The 20,227-nt window shown below is 51.9% G+C and overlaps 1 protein-coding gene across 1 annotated transcript in view; it reads left to right on the forward strand.

The window, feature by feature from the left end:
• Positions 1–20,227, forward strand: part of LOC140897490 (uncharacterized) — a 61,951-nt gene that overhangs the window by 20,640 nt on the left and 21,084 nt on the right. The window contains 8 exon segments of the mRNA XM_073310219.1: positions 1,298–1,424; positions 2,405–2,569; positions 2,874–4,351; positions 13,787–13,913; positions 14,908–15,021; positions 15,355–16,853; positions 16,855–16,977; positions 16,979–17,009. Coding sequence (XP_073166320.1) covers positions 1,298–1,424; positions 2,405–2,569; positions 2,874–4,351; positions 13,787–13,913; positions 14,908–15,021; positions 15,355–16,853; positions 16,855–16,977; positions 16,979–17,009 — 3,664 coding nt within the window.

Below are 20,227 nucleotides of genomic sequence, written 5' to 3' on the forward strand. Positions count from 1 at the left end.
TCTGTATTCACAAAAAGAAAAGGAGTACTTGTGGCACCTTAGAGACTAACCAATTTATTAGAGCATAAGCTTTCGTGAGCCCCTTTATTTCTCTCCCTCCTCCCAGCTTTTGAAAGTATCTTGTCTCCTCATTGGTCATTTTGGTCAGGTGCCAGCGAGGTTACCTTTAGCTTCTTAACCCTTTACATGTGAGAGGAGCTTTCCCCTGGCCAGGACGGATTTCAAAGGGGTTTACCCTTCCCTTTATATTTATGACAAGCCCAGTGTCCTGTCTCCCGACAGTGGCCAATGCCAGGTGCCCCAGAGGGAATGAACAGGACAGGTAATCATCCAGTTATCCATCCCCTGTTGCTCATTCCCAGCTTCTGGCAAACAGAGGCTAGGGACACCATCCCTACCAGCCTGGCTAATAGCCACTGATGGACCTGTCCTCCATGAACTTATCTAGTTCTTTTTTGAACCCTGTTATGGTCTTGGCCTCCATAACATCCTCTGGCAAAGAGTTCCACAGGGTGACTGTGCGTTGTGTGAAGAAATACTTCCTTTTGTTTGTTTTAAACCTGACCTACATTATAGACGCAGCTTAATAGATGGGTTAATTCTTCCATTGAACGAGCTACAGTCAATTGGAGAGGTGGTTTATCCACACAGATGCACAAACCCCTTTCATTGCTGAAGGCACTCTCCACATTACAGAGTCTGCCTGTAGCGCGGACTGCCTGTAGCAGTCTGCCTGTAGCGCGGACATAACCTGAGTATATTCCCACCGTGGCAAAGTCTAGAGTATCTGTCTGCAGGGAGAGAGGCTGGGGGGAACCGGGATGCAAAATGAACTCAAGTCCAGACTGAGCAGCTGGTGCTCTCCCAGTGGGATCTGTTCTGGGGAGAGACCTTCATTAATCCCCTTCTGTGCCCAGCCCAGATGGGGACTTTCTCCGGTGGCTGGAACCAGCCCCGGTGGGAGCCCCGAGCTCTGCCCTCACCAAATCCTGAGCTGGAGCCTCCAGGGAGAGAGCCAGGGGGAATCAGGGTGTGAAATAGACTCAGGCCCCTTCTGAAACCTCCCCATTGCCCCTCTCATCGCGACAGGCTGAAGAATCACGTCCACGTTTCACTCCAGATCGTCCCGTCTTCCAGGGGACAGGGAAGAGAAATGGCTGTTGGATTGTCATACTCTGGACCTTGCAGAGCTTTCTCTTTATTGACTTTCTCCCCTCCCCCCCACCCCCACCCCCACTGAACAGTGGGATTGTGGCTGGGGCAGCAGGTGCTGAGTGGGGGACTCTTGTTGTTTCAGATGCCGGTGACCTTCGAGGAGGTGGCTGTGTATTTCACCCAGGGGCAGGGGGCTCTGCTGGACCCTGCTCAGAGAGCCCTCTACAGGGACGTAATGCAGGAGAACTACGAGATGGTGACCTCGCTGGGTAAGGGATTCCTGTGCCCTTAATTATTACAAGCTGGGAGGTCTGTGTGTATGAAACTGGTCAGTTCTTCCCTGCTCAGTTAGATTAGAGGCAAATGGATCCCAGAGTCCATAGATCTAGTGTGAGAGAGACTTTCATCTCCATGCCACCTTCAATGGGATCTGGGAATCAGAAACCTAATGGACACGCTAATTCATCCCCATCCATCCAGCTTTTAAAGGGGAAGAAGCCCCGTATTGTCTTGTGTGTATTATTTCTCACTTGTTTGTGCAGTTGGTGTGGCCCTGTTGATCCCATGATAGACAGACACAAGGTGGGGAAGGCAGTACCTTTGATTGGACCAAATTTGGTTGGTAAAAGAGAGAAGATTTTGAAGCTTGTTTTTTTATTGTTTTGGATCATTTAATGATCACCTGTTCTGTTCATTCCCTCTGAAGCAGCTGGCATTGGCCACTGTTGGAAGACAGGATACTGGGCTAGATGGACCATTGGTCTGACCCAGTATGGCCGTTCTTATGTTCACCCACAGGAGTTGGCCCAAGAAAAGATATTACGTCACCCACCTTGTGTCTCTTATTTTACACTCTCTATCCTTGTGATCCTCCATTCCTACAGCCCTGTGGAGGGCTCTGGAACTTATGGAGGTTTAGAACTAGGTAGGGGTTTAACACCAGAGCTGTGTCTGCATCAGCAAGTCCCCCAGAGTGCACAGATCCTGGAAACCCCCAGCGATGCTGTGACAGCTCCTTCCCCGACAGACATCTGCCTCTCCCTGGGGGCTCAGAGGCCATGTCCCAATTTGTTAACATTCCACATCTGCGTAATTACATCGACCATGTTCCCGTCCTTTTGGATTCCACAATCCCCCAGCTCAGCACGGGGCAGGTTAAACTCAGGGAATGTTCTTTGTGACAAATACTCTCTCAATACTCCATGCACCTTCATCTTCCTGATTTCCCTCCGCCTCCCCCCCCGAGCAGGATTTCCCATTCCCAAACCTGACCTGATCGCCCGGCTTGAACAAGGGGAAGAGCCGTGGGTCCCGGATCTCCAGGCTCCGGAGGAATCGGAGGTCCCAAGAGGAATTTGTGAAACTGACACACAAACCATCTGGCGAGTGAATGAAAAAGCTGAGACTCCCAAAGGTGGGCTGCTACCGATCTCCTCGAGGTGTGTCTCACCCCACCCAGTCAGGCTGTAGCCAGCTGGTATGGTATCATCATGGCAGATATCACCATGGCTTCCCACCCATCCTTTAGCTGTATGAAGTTTCCTCCTCAACTTTTCTTCCCTAAGAGGGTTTGGATAGGAGATGGAGGCAGAATCCAATTTCTCCGTCTCCCCTACAGTTACTGTGTAGTGTTTTCCCCACTTTGCTGCTCCCTGTTCTGTCCTTTCTCCCTGGCACAGGGAATGACTCCTGCCCAGACTCTCTCTCTCTCCCAACAGGTGATGAGATGATGATGAGTGAGAACAAGAAGAAGAATCCACAACAGGAAGATCCCAAGCAAGTGGAACTGCAGGGGAACTTTCTGAGAGGAGCGGAAGGGAATTTTTCCCAATCCTTGGAACAGGGAAAAGCTTGGAGAAGTCGGCAGAGGTCAGAGAGGCAGCGGGGAAACCACCCAATGAAGAAAGAGGATAAATCCATTGAATGTGGGGTAGGATGCAAAAATCCCAAGGAAACCACAGCCTCACAGACAAATCCCAAGGAAGAGACACCGTATAAATGTCTCAACTGTGGGAAAAACTTCAGTCAGAAATCGAACCTTATCACTCATCAGAGAATCCACACAGGCGAAAAAACCCATAAGTGCTTGGACTGTGGGGAAAGCTTCAACCAGAGATCATCCCTCATTATACATCAGAGAAAACACACAGGTGAGAGACCGTATAAATGCGATGAGTGTGGGAAAAGTTTTACCAAGAGCTCATCCCTAATGAAACATGGGAGAATCCACACAGGAGAGAGACCTTATAAATGCCTAGAGTGTGGGAAAAGATTCAGTTTGTTATCAGCCCTGACTACACATCAGAGAACCCACACTGGAGAGAAACCCCATAAATGCTTGGACTGTGGGAAAACCTTCAGTGACAGCTCACAGCTTATTAAACATGGGAGAGTCCACACGGGAGAGAGACCTTATAAATGCCTGGACTGTGGGAAAAGCTTCAGTCAGAGCTCACACCTTATTACGCATCAGAGAGTGCACACAGGAGAGAGACCCTATAAGTGTCTCAACTGTGGGAACAGTTTCGCTCAGAGATCCATCCTTCTCAGACATCAGAGAATCCACACTGGAGATAAACCTCACAAATGCCTCGACTGTGGGAAAAGTTTCTCCCACAGATCAACCCTTAGTTCACATGAGAAAATCCACACAGGAGAGAAACCCCACAAGTGCTTGGACTGTGGGAAAAGCTTCATTCAGCGATCGGCCCTTACTACACACCAGAAAATCCACAGAGGAGAGAAACTCTATAAATGCTTGGACTGTGGGAAAAGTTTCACTCAGCGATCAAACCTGATTTCACATGAGATGATCCACAAAGGAGAGAAACCCCATAAATGCTTGGAGTGCAGGAAAGGCTTCCGTCACAGCTCAGACCTTCTTAAACATCAGAGAATCCACACAGGAGAGAAAATCTACAAATGCCTCGACTGTGGGAAAAGTTTCACTCACAGATCAACCCTTACGAGACATCAGAAAATCCATACTGGAGATAAACCCCACAAACGCCTCGACTGTGGGGGAAAGTTTCCTGAGGGTTATATGAGACGATGCAGAAGAGAGAAGACACCCATAAAGGCTTGGACTGTGGGAAAAGCTTCAAGAACAGCTCAAAGCTTGCTAAACATCGGAGACTCCACACAAGAGATAGCTCTTAGGAATAAGAAAAGGAGTACTTGTGGCACCTTAGAGACTAACCAATTTATTTGAGCATGAGCTTTCGTGAGCTACAGCTGCAAATAAATTGGTTAGTCTCTAAGGTGCCACAAGTCCTCCTTTTCTTTTTGCGAATACAGACTAACACGGCTGTTGCTCTTAGGAATACCTTCACTTCAGGAAAAAATTCAGTCAGAGCTCACCCATTATCATATATTGAAGAGTCCTCACAAGAGGGAGACTTTTAATGTGGGGGACGCTTCATCTGGTGCTCCGGGGAGTATAAAGCATCAGCAAACCCACTCAGGGTAGAGACCTCTCAGGGTCTGTCTGCACAGCAAAGAAAAACCTGCAGCTGACCCATGACAGCCGACTCAGGCTCGTGGGGCTGGGGCTGCAGGGCTGGTTCATTCCTACGTGAACTTCGGGGCATGGGCTGGAGCCTGGGCTCTGCGACCCTCCCACCTCGCAGGTCCTAGAGAGAAGGCTCCAGAATAAGCCTGGAAATCTATATAGCAATGAAAGAGCCCCATGAGCCCAAGTGGGCTGGCACAGTCCAGCCGCAGCAGATGCCTAGTTGCTGTGTAGACAGACCCTGATTTGCTTCCTTTAGCATGGAAAATGCTCCAAGTGGAGTTAACACCATGCTGGACATCAGAGACTCCTCCACACATGGGGGAAATTCTCTCAGGGCCCTGACTGGGGCTGGCCATGGTGACAAACCCATTTCCTCGTTCTCACACACATCCAGGTTTGGCTCCCAAGGATCCAGCTGTCCATCGCTGGGGTGAGGATCCAGCAGCAGCCGAGCAGCAGCTGGTCAGTGACCCTCTGGGTCTGCCTGGTCTAAGCAAACCCCAAGCAGAGGAGGAGAAGCCCCCATCAGCCCCTCCTCCCTCTTGCAGCCCTGGTTGCTGAGCTGGTGGGGGAAGGGAGAGAGAGAAACTCCAGCCAGGCAGAGGGAGGGGCTGGAGAAGTTCCCCCTTCTCCCTTCCCCTCCCAGACAGGATCCCCCTGCCATGGAGATGAGGAGAAGGACATTTGGACCAGGCCCCACCTTCACTCTACACACCTGTCCCCATCCCCCATCTTCCACCAGCCCGTGGGCTGGGCTCCCCAGTTGACCTGGAACTGTTCCCTGCAGGGGGAGTGTCCCTGGGGGCTGGTAACTCCAGAGTCACCCCAACTCGCCCCCCAAACCTGAGTCTCCCCAAAACTGGCTGCCCTGTAGTGTCAGATCCTCCTGAACGTAGCACTCACAGAACTTTAGTAACTTTGCTGCTCTCTTAAAGAGACAGCGCAGAGCCCCACCCTGTTAGGTTAGCTGACGACTTGCACTTCACTGTGATCTGCAGCACTGAGATGGTTTGTTTTAAAACTAAAAATAAGTTTATTCCCATTGACCATAGGGTTAAGGGATGTCTGGTAAGAGTGAAAGGGCCAGGGAGGTTACAAACAAAATGTGCTTTCTAGTGACTACATTTATCTTCAGTGAGGCCGTGCCTTGGTCTCAGCAGGTGTCTTGCCTACATTCAGTGACTGGGGACTTTCGACCTCCTTGGCTGGAAAGTTCCACTTTTCTCAGATGTACAGGAGCTCGGCCCACTGGTAGTCCCATTGGCCCAGTAATGGATGCCAAGCTGGCTTTGCGTCCTGGTTATATCTAAGGTTCACATTTTATCATGGCTATTTTTAGTAAAACTCATGGACAGGTCACGGGCAATAAACAAAAAATCACGGAAACCTGTCTGTGACTTTTACTAAAAGTAATGGGGGGAGGCTTACGGGGTGACGACTGAAGCTCGAGGGGTTTTTTTGGGGAGGGGGGGGATGATGAGAGCCCAATCCTCCCTGCTGCGGAGTGGCTGACAGCTCCAAGTGCCCCACTGCAGCTGAGAGCCCCAGGGGACCCTCCGCCTCTGAAATGGAAAATCTCGTAGAGGTCTCTGAATGTCATGGAATCTGTAACTTCCATGAAATAATCTTATCCGTCCTTATTGCTTCCAAAGGTCAATGACTTCACTTCAGGAGGCAGGAAGTTTTTCTGCAGTTGCGGCTTCCATCTCCCATGAGAGTGGGAAGTGGCATCTTCCACACTGGTTTGCCTGCTGGCTTTGTCTGCCCTTCATGTAAATGTCATATCATTGTCCTCGCTCCATTTACATTGCAGACACATGCAAGCAGGGGGAAGAACCACATTCCTTTGCCTGGGGGAGAGGGGTGATGTAAGCCTTGCCTGACAACACATTTTAAAAAGAAAAGGAGGACTTGTGGCACCTTAGAGACTAACCAATTTATTTGAGCATGAGCTTTCGTGAGCTACAGCTCACTTCATCGGATGCATGAAAGCTTATGCTCAAATAAATTGGTTAGTCTCTAAGGTGCTACAAGTCCTCCTTTTCTTTTTGCGAAGACAGACTAACACGGCTGTTACTCTGAAACACATTTTAAGAACATCTTGCAGCAGGTGTTTCTAATGCTTCATGTATTGCCAGTAGGTATATCAGGCCAGAATCTAGCTGATCAGTGAGTTGTTAGTTTCCAGTGACAACTTTTAGGTACTGATCATGGCCCCAGTGAGTTGGGCTGGTCAAGGCAGCTGAAACTCACTGCCAGCTCCCAGGGAGCCTCTGGCATTGGGATGCTCGCAGGGTCGGAGAGGTGCACTGGTTCTTGGGGAGCTGCAAATCAGGGATTTCTGTGGGTATCCAGGGATAGGGGCTGGGGACCCCAGGGGCAGACTTTGAAGGGACTCAGGGGCTGGGAGCTGTTGTTACCCTGCAGGGCAAAGGGCACAGACGAGTCCCTCGCACCAGAGGCTGGTGGAAGCCAGGTGAATCCCAGCCCTGGGTGCTCTGAGCAGCCTCCCAGCACCTCTCTCTGCCTGCGAATGCACCACTGGGAACCCCTCTGCTGGAGTGTTGGGGCCCAGATGCTTGTGCTTTTGTGAGAATAATGTCAAATGCCACCCAGAAACACCAGCAGAAGGGAGCATGGGGTGATTCCTCCTGGAAACTCTTAGCCTAGGAGTCAGAGCAGCCAACCTGATGTAGGAGACCCAGGTTCAGGGGATACCCACAGCTCTCAGGGCAGTGCTCTCACCATGGGGTCTCCCAATGTCAGGCTTCCCCCATTTCCTGTTTTACTTTGGATTTCATTGCAGAGTCCTTGGGAAAGGGGACGGGGCCCTCCCAGACGGTGCCCCAACCCCCAGACTGCAGAGTCAGTCTTTCGCTCTGGTCTGGCCTAGTGAATGTCCCACCCTGGCTGGGCACAGAGGGGCCTTTGATGAAGATCTCTTCCCAGCACAGACCCTGTTGGGGGAGCAGCAGCTGCTCAGTCCAAGCTCCCAGATCCCAATGGAGCTTGTGACCCAGGACAAAAAACAGACAGATTGAGAGCAGCCTCCTCTGTCTCTCTTTCCCACCTCTGGATACAACAGCTACTGAATCAACTCCCCCCACTCCCCTCCCCTCCAGACTCCCAACCCTGGAGGGATCCAGTGCAGTCAGGGCTGGATTAAGGGACAGGCCATATAGGCAGGTACCTAAAACCCTATTCCTGTGTGTGTTGGGGGTCGCACAGGAGCCTGCTCCTTGGGGAGAAGGAGCAGTGCTGGCTGCCCCACTGCGCACTCTGGAATATCCCAGGCCAGCCCCCATTTCAGAAGAGGGGGCACCAGGGCAAACTCGAGTGAGTGCTGTCGGCACCTGGGGGGGGGGGCAGGGTCGAAATGGAGTGAGTTGTGCTGTGATCCCCATGCACCAGGGCAGAAGTAAGCAGAGCACCAGTCCCTGAACCAGACCTGCTGGAGTTTGCTGGTGATGTGCAGGTGTGTGAGAGGGAGCTGCGGTCAGTGCCCACATGGGGGAGCCAGCCGGGAGAGGAGCAGAAGGGATCCCTGGTCGGAGGTGGGGGGGGGGGGGGCAGACCTGAGAAGGTTGGGCCTAGAACCTAGGGATGGGTTAATCCAGCCCTACAAATAACTCCAGGAACCTGATGGCAAAGCTCTGAAACCTCCATGACCCGAGCTGGTATCTCTGGCCCAGGGCTGGTAGCCAGTGAGCCTGGTGTGGAGAGAAGAGACCAGCTCTGATCAGCTGCTCCCTGTGCCAGTCTGTTACCAGAGTGGATCATAGACAGAGTCAGTGTCATTGAGAAACATTTCGCCTGCAGCTCTAGGTCTGGACTGCATCTGAAGAAGTGGTGTTTTACCCACGAAAGCTTATGCCCAAATAAATCTGTTAGTCTCTAAGGTACCACCAGACTTCTTCTTAGCTCTGGACTGTCTCTCTAGGACCAGGACCCCGATCACCCCTGTGTTCCTGTAGATCAGTGGTTCCCAAACTTGGCTTGTGGCTTGTTCTGGGTAAGCCCCTGGTGGGCCGTGAGACACTTTGTTCTGCAGGTACGGCCACTTGCAGTTCCCAGTGGCCGTGGTTCCCCGTTCCCGGCCAATGGGAGCTGCGGGAAGCGGCGCGGGCTTGGGGACTCTCTGGAACAATGCCCAGTCCCCACGGAACCCCCAGCCCCTGGGATCTGGGTCTCCTGTCTGTCCTCCCACAGCCTCATTGGCCTCTGTGCACGATGCCTCCTTGATGCGGAGAGAAGCTGCGGGAGCCAAGGGGAGGTGAGGCCCCCAAGAGGCAGGGTCTGTGGCGGGGGGGGGGGGGGGGGGGCTGCAGGGCAATGGAATCCGCTTGTCGCTAGGACCCAGGAGGAGCTGCCTGCGAGCCAGCAAGTGAATCGGATTCGGATTTCGTTGCCGTTGCGGGGACTCTGGCTCCCGGCGAGATCCCCGCTTCCCGGCGGCTGGTGCTGGGAGCCCGGAGCCCGGGCTGCAGCCGGGAGAGGGGAACCTCCAGCCGGGCCCTGCCCGCTGCTCCCCGGGAGCCTCTCCCAGGGCAGAGCCCCCAGCCCGGCCAGGGCCCCTTCCCGGCCCGGCCCCTGCCCCGGGGGGCCCCGCTCGGAGGGAAGGTAAGAGAGACCCGCCCCCCCCGTCACCCCCGGGCTGCTCCCCGCGGAGCCGGCTGCGATTCCCTGCCCCGGGCCCGGGAAAGCTGCCGCCAGCCCCCGGTGTGTGCGGGACCGGGGGAGCCAGGGGCTGGGACAGACACACGTGGGAGGGAGCCGGGAGGGGGCTGAAGAGGGACTGGAGGTGGGAGGACAGGAGGGGATTTATAGGTGGGAAGGGAGGTGTGAGGGGGTAGGGGGCAGAGGGGGCGCTGCGTGGAGAATGAGGCAAGGCAGGAATTATGATGTGATTGGAATAACAGAGACTTGGTGGGATAACTCACATGACTGGAGTACTGTCATGGATGGGTATAAACTGTTCAGGAAGGACAGGCAGGGCAGAAAAGGTGGGGGAGTAGCACTGTATGTAAGGGAGCAGTATGACTGCTCAGAGCTCCGGTACGAAACTGCAGAAAAACCTGAGTGTCTCTGGATGAAGTTTAGAAGTGTGAGCAACAAGGGTGATGTCGTGGTGGGAGTCTGCTATAGACCACCGGACCAGGGGGATGAGGTGGATGAGGCTTTCTTCCGGCAACTTGCAGAAGCTACTAGATCACACGCCCTGGTTCTCATGGGTGACTTTAATTTTCCTCATATCTGCTGGGAGAGCAATGCAGCGGTGCATAGACAATCCAGGAAGTTTTTGGAAAGCATAGGGGACAATTTCCTGGTGCAAGGGCTAGACGAGCCAACTGGGGGGAGCTTTTCTTGACCTGCTGCTCACAAACAGGGAAGAATTAGTGGGGGAAGCAAAAGTGGATGGGAATCTGGGAGGCAGTGACCATGAGTTGGTTGAGTTCAGGATCCTGACACAGGGAAGAAAGGTAAGCAGCAGGATACGGACCCTGGACTTCAGGAAAGCAGACTTCGACTCCCTCAGGGAACGGATGGGTAGGATCCCCTGGGGGACTAACATGAAGGGGAAAGGAGTCCAGGAGAGCTGGCTGTATTTCAAGGAATCCCTGGTGAGGTTACAGGGACAAACCATCCCGATGTGTAGAAAGAATAGTAAATATGGCAGGCGACCAGCTTGGCTTAACGGTGAAATCCTAGCGGATCTTGAACATAAAAAAGAAGCTTACAAGAAGTGGAAGGTTGGACATATGACCAGGGAAGAGTATAAAAATATTGCTCGGGCATGTAGGAATGAAATCAGGAGGGCCAAATCGCACCTGGAGCTGCAGCTAGCAAGAGATGTCAAGAGTCACAAGAAGGGTTTCTTCAGGTATGTTGGCAACAAGAAGAAAGCCAAGGAAAGTGTGGGCCCCTTAATGAATGAGGGAGGCAACCTAGTGACAGAGGATTTGGAAAAAGCTAATGTGCTCAATGCTTTTTTTGCCTCTGTCTTCACGAACAAGGTCAGCTCCCAGACTGCTGCACTGGGCATCACAACATGGGGAATAGATGGCCAGCCCTCTGTGGAGAAAGGTGGTTAGGGACTATTTAGAAAAGCTGGACGTGCACAAATCCATGGGGCCGGACGAGTTGCATCCGAGAGTGCTAAAGGAATTGGCGGCTGTGATTGCAGAGCCATTGGCCATTATCTTTGAAAACTCGTGGCGAACAGGGGAAGTCCCAGATGACTGGAAAAAGGCTAATGTAGTGCCAATCTTTAAAAAAGGGAAGAAGGAGGATCCTGGGAACTACAGGCCAGTCAGTCTCACCTCAGTCCCCGGAAAAATCATGGAGCAGGTCCTCAAGGAATCAATCCTGAAGCACTTACTTGAGAGGAAAGTGATCAGGAACAGTCAGCATGGATTCACCAAGGGAAGGTCATGCCTGACTAATCTAATCGCCTTTTATGATGAGATTACTGGTTCTGTGGATGAAGGGAAAGCAGTGGATGTATTGTTTCTTGACTTTAGCAAAGCTTTTGACACGGTCTCCCCCAGTATTCTTGTCAGCAAGTTAAAGAAGTATGGGCTGGATGAATGCACTATAAGGTGGGTAGAAAGTTGGCTAGATTGTTGGGCTCAACGGGTAGTGATCAATGGCTCCATGTCTAGCTGGCAGCCGGTGTCAAGTGGAGTACCCCAAGGGTCGGTCCTGGGGCCGGTTTTGTTCAATATCTTCATAAATGATCTGGAGGATGGTGCGGATTATACTCTCAGAAAATTTGCGGATGATACTAAACTGGGAGGAGTGGTAGATACGCTGGAGGGCAGGGATAGGATACAGAGGGACTTAGACAAATTGGAGGATTGAGCCAAAAGAAATCTGATGAGGTTCAATAAGGATAAGTGCAGGGTCCTGCACTTCGGACGGAAGAACCCAATGCACCGCTACAGACTAGGGACCGAATGGCTAGGCAGCAGTTCTGCGGAAAAGGACCTAGGGGTGACAGTGGACGAGAAGCTGGATATGAGTCAGCAGTGTGCCCTTGTTGCCAAGAAGGCCAATGGCATTTTGGGATGTATAAGTAGGGGCATAGCGAGCAGATCGAGGGATGTGATCGTTCCCCTCTATTCGACATTGGTGAGGCCTCATTTGGAGTACTGTGTCCAGTTTTGGGCCCCACACTACAAGAAGGATGTGGAGAAATTGGAGAGAGTCCAGCGAAGGGCAACAAAAATGATTAGGGGTCTGGAACACATGAGTTATGAGGAGAGGCTGAGGGAACTGGGATTGTTTAGTCTATGGAAGAGAAGAATGAGGGGGGATTTGATAGCTGCTTTCAACTACCTGAGAGGTGGTTCCAGAGAGGATGGTTCTAGACTATTCTCAGTGGTAGAAGAGGACAGGACAAGGAGTAATGGTCTCAAGTTGCAGTGGGGGAGGTTTAGGTTGGATATTAGGAAAAACTTTTTCACTAGGAGGGTGGTGAAACACTGGAATGCGTTACCTAGGGAGCTGGTAGAATCTCCTTCCTTAGAAGTTTTTAAGGTCAGGCTTGACAAAGCCCTGGCTGGGATGATTTAATTGGGGATTGGTCCTGCTTTGAGCAGGGGGTTGGACTAGATGACCTCCTGAGGTCCCTTCCAACCCTGATATTCTATGATTCTATGGTTCTATGATCACTGTACAGGGGAAAATTGTGGAGCCCACAGGACACAGGGCTGGAATAGAGGGAAATCTGGGTGGTGGGAACTAGTGAAGGAAAAGGGGGTGATGTGGGGGGAGGGGACTGGGGAGGGGACTGGGGAGGCCGGAAGGGGAATGGGAGAGCAAGAGGAGGCTGGCTGGGGAAGGGAGAGAGAGGCCAGTGAAAAGGGAGAGCGGTGGTGAGAGGGACAACGGCAGCTTCCCCATGCCATGGATTCAGATCTCAGCCACACCAGTGTCAGACCCCGTCACTGCTGGCTCTGGCAGGGGGTGAGTCCAGTTGGGCCGATGAGATCAGCTGTCCCTGGGGGCTGCCGGGGGAGTCCAGGGCAGCTCATTCATCAGGTGTGGTCACCAAACTAGAGGGCTCTGGCTATTGCTAAGGGAGAGGAGGAGGCTGGTATGTCTCTGTCTGCTCCTGATATTAGAGCCCTGGAGTTGAGCTTCCTGGGGCAGATGCTGCTGCCTCCTCCATTGTGATCTGGGAGTCCAGACTGAGCAGCTGCTGCTCCCCCAGTGGGGTCAGTTCTGGGGAGAGACCTTCATTAATCCCCCTCTGTGCCCAGCCCAGGAGGGGACTTTCTCCGGTGGCTGGAACCAGCCCCAGGGGGAGCCCTGAGCTCTGCCCTCACCAAATCCTGAGCTGGAGCCTGCAGGACCAGTCTGTCTGCAGGGAGAGAGCCAGGGGGGAATCGGGGTGTGAAATGGACTCAAGCCCCTTCTGAAACCTCCCCCCGTCGTCGCCCCTCTTGCCCTGACAGGCTGAAGAATCACGTCCAAGTTTCGCTCCAGATCCTCCCGTCTTCCAGGGGACAGGGAAGGGAAATGGCTGTGATGGAGCCAGCTCAGGTAGGGGATTTTCAGGGAGCTGCAGGGGGGGTTGCTGTAGAGGAGGAGGGGCAGGAAAGACACAGGGTGAGGCAGGGAGGGTTGAGGGTGTGATAAACCTGCTGGGAAATGTTCAACCTGGGCCTGATTTTCTGAACAGGCCCATGGTCAGGGGGGAACATTCCCCCATTTCTGAAACAGGAAACGCCCCTGGGCAGGGCTGGGAAAAGTGACCAGACTCCCAGTGCTGGAGCCTGACCCCACTGGCCAGAGGCTGCTGTGAAATACGAAGGGAAGCTGTCGGGATTCCTGTCCCTGTCCCCGGCTCAGAGCTCTGCTTCCCGTATCAGCCTGTGGCTGGCAGGCGAGTGGGAAATGAGAAGACCCTGCCCTGCTCCGTGTGCTGGGGAGACAAGGAGCTCTCGCCTTCTCCCACCCTCTGAAGCCTCCTGGCTGCTCTGAGCAGGCTGGGGTGGGATTCTACTACTCTGGTCTTCCCAGAGCTTCCATTTCTTTATCCTTCCTCCTGTGTGACTCCTGGGATTGTGGCTGGGACAGCAGGTTCTGAGTGGGGGACTCTTGTTGTTTCAGATGCCGGTGACCTTCGAGGAGGTGGCTGTGTATTTCACCCAGGGGCAGGGGGCTCTGCTGGACCCCGCTCAGAGAGCCCTCTACTGGGACGTCATGCAGGAGAACTACGAGATGGTGACCTCACTGGGTAAGGGATTCCTGTGCCCTTAATTATTACAAGCTGGGAGGTCTGCATGTATGAAACTGGTCAGTTCTTCCCTGCTCAGTTAGATTAGAGGCAAATGGATCCCAGAGTCCATAGATCTAGTGTAAGAGAGACTTTCATCTCCATGCCACCTCCAATGGGATCGGGGAATCATAAACCTAATGGACATGCTAATTCACCCCATCCATCCAGTTTTCAAAGTGGCAGAAGCAGGGTATGGTCCTGTGTGTATTATTTCTCACTTGTTTGTACTGTTGGTATGGGCCTGTTCGTCCCATGATAGACAGACACAAAGTGGGGAAGGCAGTACCTTTGAATGGACCAAATTTGGCTGATGAAAGAGAGAAGCTTTTGAAGCTTGTTTTTCATTGTTTTGGATCATTTAATGATCATCTGTTCTGTTCATTCCCTCTGAAGCAGCTGGCATTGGCCACTGTTGGTAGACAGGATACTGGGCAAGATGGACCTTTGGTCTGACCCAGTGAGGCTGTTCTTATGTTCACCCACAGGAGTTGGCCCAAGAAAAGATACTTTGGGTTTGGAGTGTTGAGGAGTGTTATGTCACCCACCTTGTGTCTCTTATTTTACACTCACCATCCCCTATGATCCCCCATAGCTGGAACTGGCTGCAGCCAGAGGGCTCTGGAGGTTTAGAACTAGACAGGGGTTTAATATCATAACTGTGTCTGAATCAGCAAGTCCCCCAGAGTGCACAGATCCTGGAAACCCCCAGCGATGCTGTGACAGCTCCTTCCCCGACAGACATCTGCCTCTCCCTGGGGGCTCAGAGGCCATGTCCCAGTTTGTTAACATTCCACATCTGCGTAATTACATTGACCATGTTCCCGTCCTTTTGGATTCCACAATCCCCCAGCTCAGCACGGGGCAGGTTAATATTCAGGGATGTTCTTTGTGACAAATACTCTCTCAATACTCGAAATACACCCTCATCTTCCTGATTTCCCTCCCTGAGCAGGATTTCCCATTCTCAAACCTGACATGATCGCCCGGCTGGAACAAGGGGAAGAGCCATGGTTCCTGGATATTCAGACCTCTGAGGAATCGGAGATCCCAAGAGGCAGCCGCACAGGTGAGGAATTGGTGAAACTGACACACAAACCATCTGGCAAGTGAATGAAAAAGCTGGGACTCCCGAAGGTGGGCTGTTAGCCAGCTCCTGGGGTGAGTTTCACCTCACCCAGTCAGGCTGTAGCCAGCCAGTATGGTATCATCACGGCAGAGATCACCGATGGCTTCCCACCCATCCTTTAGCTGTATGGAGTGTCCTCCCTGACTTTTCTTCCCTGGCAGTGTGTAGATGGGTTGTGGAGGCAGAATCCAATTTCTCCGTCTCCCCTACAGTTACTGTGTAGTATTTTTCCCTCTGTGCTCTTCCCCGTTCTGTCCTTTCTCCCCGCCACAGGGAATGACTCCTATCTGGATTCTTTCTCTCCCCTAGCAGTTGATGAGATGATGATGAGTGAGAACAAGGGGAAGAATCCACAACAGGAAGATCCCGAAAAAGTGGAACTGCAGGGGAACTTTCTGAGAGGAGCTGAAGGGAATTTTTCCCAAACCTTGGAACAGGGAGAAGCTTGGAGGAGCCAGCAGAGATCAGAGAGGCAGCGGGGAAACCACCCAGTGAAGAAAGAGGATGAATCGGTTGAATATGGGGTAGGATGCAAGGACCCCAGGAAAAACACAGCCCCGCAGACAAATCCCAAGGAAGAGAAACCCTATAAGTGTGTCAACTGTGGGAAAAGCTTCAATCAGAAATCGAACCTTATCACTCATCAGAGAATCCACACAGGAGAGAGACCTTATAAATGCCTGGACTGTGGGAAAAGCTTCAGTCAGAGCTCACACCTTATTACGCATCAGAGAGTGCACACAGGAGAGAGACCCTATAAGTGTCTCAACTGTGGGAACAGTTTCGCTCAGAGATCCATCCTTCTCAGACATCAGAGAATCCACACTGGAGATAAACCTCACAAATGCCTCGACTGTGGGAAAAGTTTCACCCACAGATCAACCCTTAGTTCACATGAGAAAATCCACACAGGAGAGAAACCCCACACGTGCTTGGACTGTGGGAAAAGCTTCATTTGGAGATCTGCCCTTGCTACACACCAGAAAATCCACAGAGGAGAGAAACTCTATGAATCCTTGGACTGTGGGGAAAGTTTCACTCAGCGATCAAACCTGATTTCACATGAGATGATCCACAAAGGAGAGAAACCCCATAAATGCTTGGATTGTGGGAAAAGCTTCCGTGACAGCTCAGACCTTCTTAAACATCAGAGAATCCACACGGGAGAGAGAATCTACAAATGCCTCGACTGTGAGAAAAGTTTCACTCAGAGATCAACTCTTACCAGACATCAAAAAACCCATACTGGAGATAAACCCCACAAATGCCTCGACTGTGGGAAAAGTTTCATTCAGAGATCAGCCCTTACTACACACCAGAAAATCCACTCAGGAGAGAAACTCTATAAATGCTTGGACTGTGGGGAAAGTTTCACTCAGCGATCAAACCTGATTTCACATGAAATGATCCACAAAAGAGAGAAACCCCATAAATGGTTGGATTGTGGAAAAAGTTTCATTCAGAGTTCAAACCTGATTTCACGTGACATGAGTCACAAAAGAGAGAAACTCCATAAATGCTTGGATTGTGGGAAAAGCTTCCGTGACAGCTCAGACCTTCTTAAACATCAGAGAATCCACACAGGAGAGAGAATCTACAAATGCCTCGACTGTGGGAAAAGTTTCACTCAGAGATCAACTCTTACGAGACATCACAAAATCCATACTGGAGATAAACCCCACAAATGCCTCGACTGTGGGAAAAGTTTCTCTCAGAGGTCAACCCATATCAGACATCAGAAAATCCATACTGAAGACAAACCTCACAAATGCCTCAACTACAGGGAAAAGTTTGATGTGGAGATCAAACCTGATTTCACGTGAGATGATCCACAAAAGAGAGGAAACCCGAAAAGGCTTGGACTGCAGGAAAAGCTTCAAGAACAGCTCAACGCTCACTGAAACATCAGCGGCTCCACACGGGGGAAAGCTCTTAGAAATACCTTGACTGTGGGAAAGATTCAGTCAGAGCTCACCCATCATCATATATTGAAGAGTCCCCACAAGAGGGAGACTTTGAATGTGGGGGAAGCTTCATCTGGTGCTCTGGGGAATATAAAGCACCAGCAAACCCACTCAGGGTAGAGACCTCTCAGGGTCGGTCTGCACAGCAAAGAAAAACCTGCAGCTGACCCATGACAGCCGACTCAGGCTCGTGGGGCTGGGGCTGCAGGGCTGGTTCATTCCTACGTGAACTTCGGGGCATGGGCTGGAGCCTGGGCTCTGGGACCCTCCCACCTCGCAGGTCCTAGAGAGAAGGCTCCAGAATAAGCCTGGAAATCTATATAGCAATGAAAGAGCCCCGTGAGCCCAAGTCAGCTGGTACGGACCAACCACAGCAGGTGCCTAGTTGCTGTGTAGACAGACCCTGATTTGCTTCCTTTAGCATGGAAAATGCTCCAAGTGGAGTTAACACCATGCTGGACATCAGAGACTCCTCCACACATGGGGGAAATTCTCTCAGGGCCCTGACTGGGGCTGGCCATGGTGACAAACCCATTTCCTCGTTCCCACACACATCCGGGTTTGGCTCCCAAGGATCCAGCTGCCCATCGCTGGGGTGAGGATCCAGCAGCAGCCGAGCAGCAGCTGGCCAGTGACCCTCTGGGTCTGCCTGGTCTAAGCAAACCCCAAGCAGAGGAGGAGAAGCCCCCATCAGCCCCTCCTCCCTGCCGCAGCCCTGGTTGCTGAGCTGATGAGCCACAAGTGGGGGAAGGGAGAGAAAGAAACTCCTCCAGCCTCTCCCTCTGCCTGGCTGAAGTTCCCCCCTCTCCCTTCCCCTCCCAGACAGGATCCCGCTGTCGTGGTGATGAGGAGAAGGACATTTGGGCCAGACCCCACCTTCACTCTACACACCTGTCCCCATCCCCCATCTTCTACCAGCCCCTGGACTGGGCTCCTCCACTTACCTGGAGCTGTTCCCTGCAGGAGGAGTGTCCCTGGGGGCTGGTAACTCCTCCCTCCCCAAATCCCCTAGGGCGCTGGGTTCTGGGGGATCAACCATTAAGGGACCAGGCCGATGGGTTGTGGGGAGGAAACTGGGGATGGAATGGTTGGGGCTGGTGGAGATGGTAAGCAGGGAAACCTGTTCGCTGGGGTATCGAGTGTTTGGGGATGATGGGATAAGAGGCGAGGGAGAGCACAGGGGTAGAGAGGTGCTGCCTCTCCTCACTCACCCCCTCTGCCCCTTCTCCCTGCCCCCGCTGCATTCAGACAGCACCACGGAGAGGGGCTGATTCCCACTGGGCCTTTTGTAGGGGGAGAAGTGGTGGGGATTAGCTAGCACATGTCCTCTGCCCCTCCCCCACTCTTCCTAGTCAAACTGACCCTGAGCATCTTATTGATCCTGAGCCCCCATTAGCAAAGTGATTGTCCGAGTCACTGAGTTCTCCTGCGGGGATCCCTTGTCCCCTTCCGAGATGGTCTCACTTTGCTCCGGGTGGTGTGTGGAAGGCAGGGGCCCGGCTCCTTGGGGCTAGCATTCCCTGTGACAGACTGAACTTTGGGGTGAGCATCTGTTTGATCAGATAGAAAAGAGAACTTCTAATGAGGGTAGGCCCTAGTTCAACCTTTCTGATTTTGGTTTTGCACGTGACCATGTGACTCCATCATTCCTCTTGTTTCTGTTTAGATCTCTTGTGTCTCTTCCAATAAATTTCCTTTTGTTTTGCTGTCAGCAAATTCCAGTGCTGTGTGTGATACCGGTGCAGTGGTCTCCAGTCAAACTGGTCTAGTGATGTGATGCTGTGGGGTTCAACCCAGACCAGTGTCTCCGCCTGCCCTGTAATCCTGGGTGTGTCTCTCTGGTGTGCAGCCGTGGTTCAGAGCCTTCACACCAGCAGCCCGCGCACAGCACCGGCACCTCTCACTGGCTTCCACCAGCTTTGGTTCCTCTTTTCAGAGTCACCCCAACTTGGCCCCCAAACCTGAGTCTCCCCAAAGCCATCTGCCCCGTAGTGTCAGATCCCCCTGAGCACAGCACTCACAGTAACTTTGCAGCTCTCTTAAAAAGACAGCGCACGGCCCCACCTTTAAGTTGGTTAGCTGAGGACTCACATGGCACTGAGATGGTTTGGGTTTGTGTGTGTGTGTGTGGGGGGGTTTGAGAAAACCTGGATTTGTGCAGGAAATGGCCCAACTTGATTATCATGCACATTGTGTAAAGAGTTGTCACTTTGGATGGGCTATCACCAGCAGGAGAGTGAATTTGTGTGGTGGGGTGGAGGGTGAGAAAACCTGGATTTGTGCTGGAAATGGCCCAACCTGATGATCACTTTAGATAAGCTATTACCAGCAGGACAGTGGGGTGGGAGGAGGTATTGTTTCATATTCTCTGTGTGTATATAAAGTCTGCTGCAGTTTCCACGGTATGCATCCGATCAAGTGAGCTGTAGCTCACGAAAGCTCATGTTCAAATAAATTGGTTAGTCTCTATGGTGCCACAAGTACTCCTTTTCTTTTTGCGAATACAGACTAACACGGCTGTTACTCTGAAACCTGTCATTGTAAGGAGAGTGATCACTTTAGATAAGCTATTACCAGCAGGAGAGTGGGATGGGAGGAGGTATTTTTTCATGCTTTGTGTGTATATAAAAAGATCTTCTACACTTTCCACAGTATGCATCCGATGAAGTGAGCTGTAGCTCACGAAAGCTCATGCTCAAATAAATTGGTTAGTCTCTAAGGTGCCACAAGTACTCCTTTTCTTTTTGCGAATACAGATTAACACGGCTGTTACTCTGAAACCTGTTGTAAAACTAAAACTGAATTTATTCCCATGGAACCTAGGATTAAGGGATGTCTAATAAGAGTGAAAGCAAAACAAAAGGTTACAGACAAAACATGCTTTGAAACATACATTTAACTGCAGTAAGTTACCGTCTTGGTCGAAGCAGGTGTCTTGCCTAGATTCAGTGTCTGAGGACTTTCAGCCCCCTTGGCTGGAAGGTTCCACTTTTCTCAGACATACAGGCCCTGTGGTATCTGCTCAGTGATGGATGCCAAGCTGGCTTTGCCTCCTGGTTATAGTTTCTAAAGTTCAATGACCTCGCTTCAGGAGGCAGGAAGTTTTTTTGCAGCTGCTGCTTCCATCTCCCATTGAGAGTGGGAAGGGGCATCTTCCACTGTGCTTCGCCTGCTGGCTTTGT

The sequence above is a fragment of the Lepidochelys kempii genome, chromosome 14 (assembly GCF_965140265.1).
Source record: "Lepidochelys kempii isolate rLepKem1 chromosome 14, rLepKem1.hap2, whole genome shotgun sequence".
Taxonomy (NCBI): Eukaryota; Metazoa; Chordata; order Testudines; family Cheloniidae; genus Lepidochelys; species Lepidochelys kempii.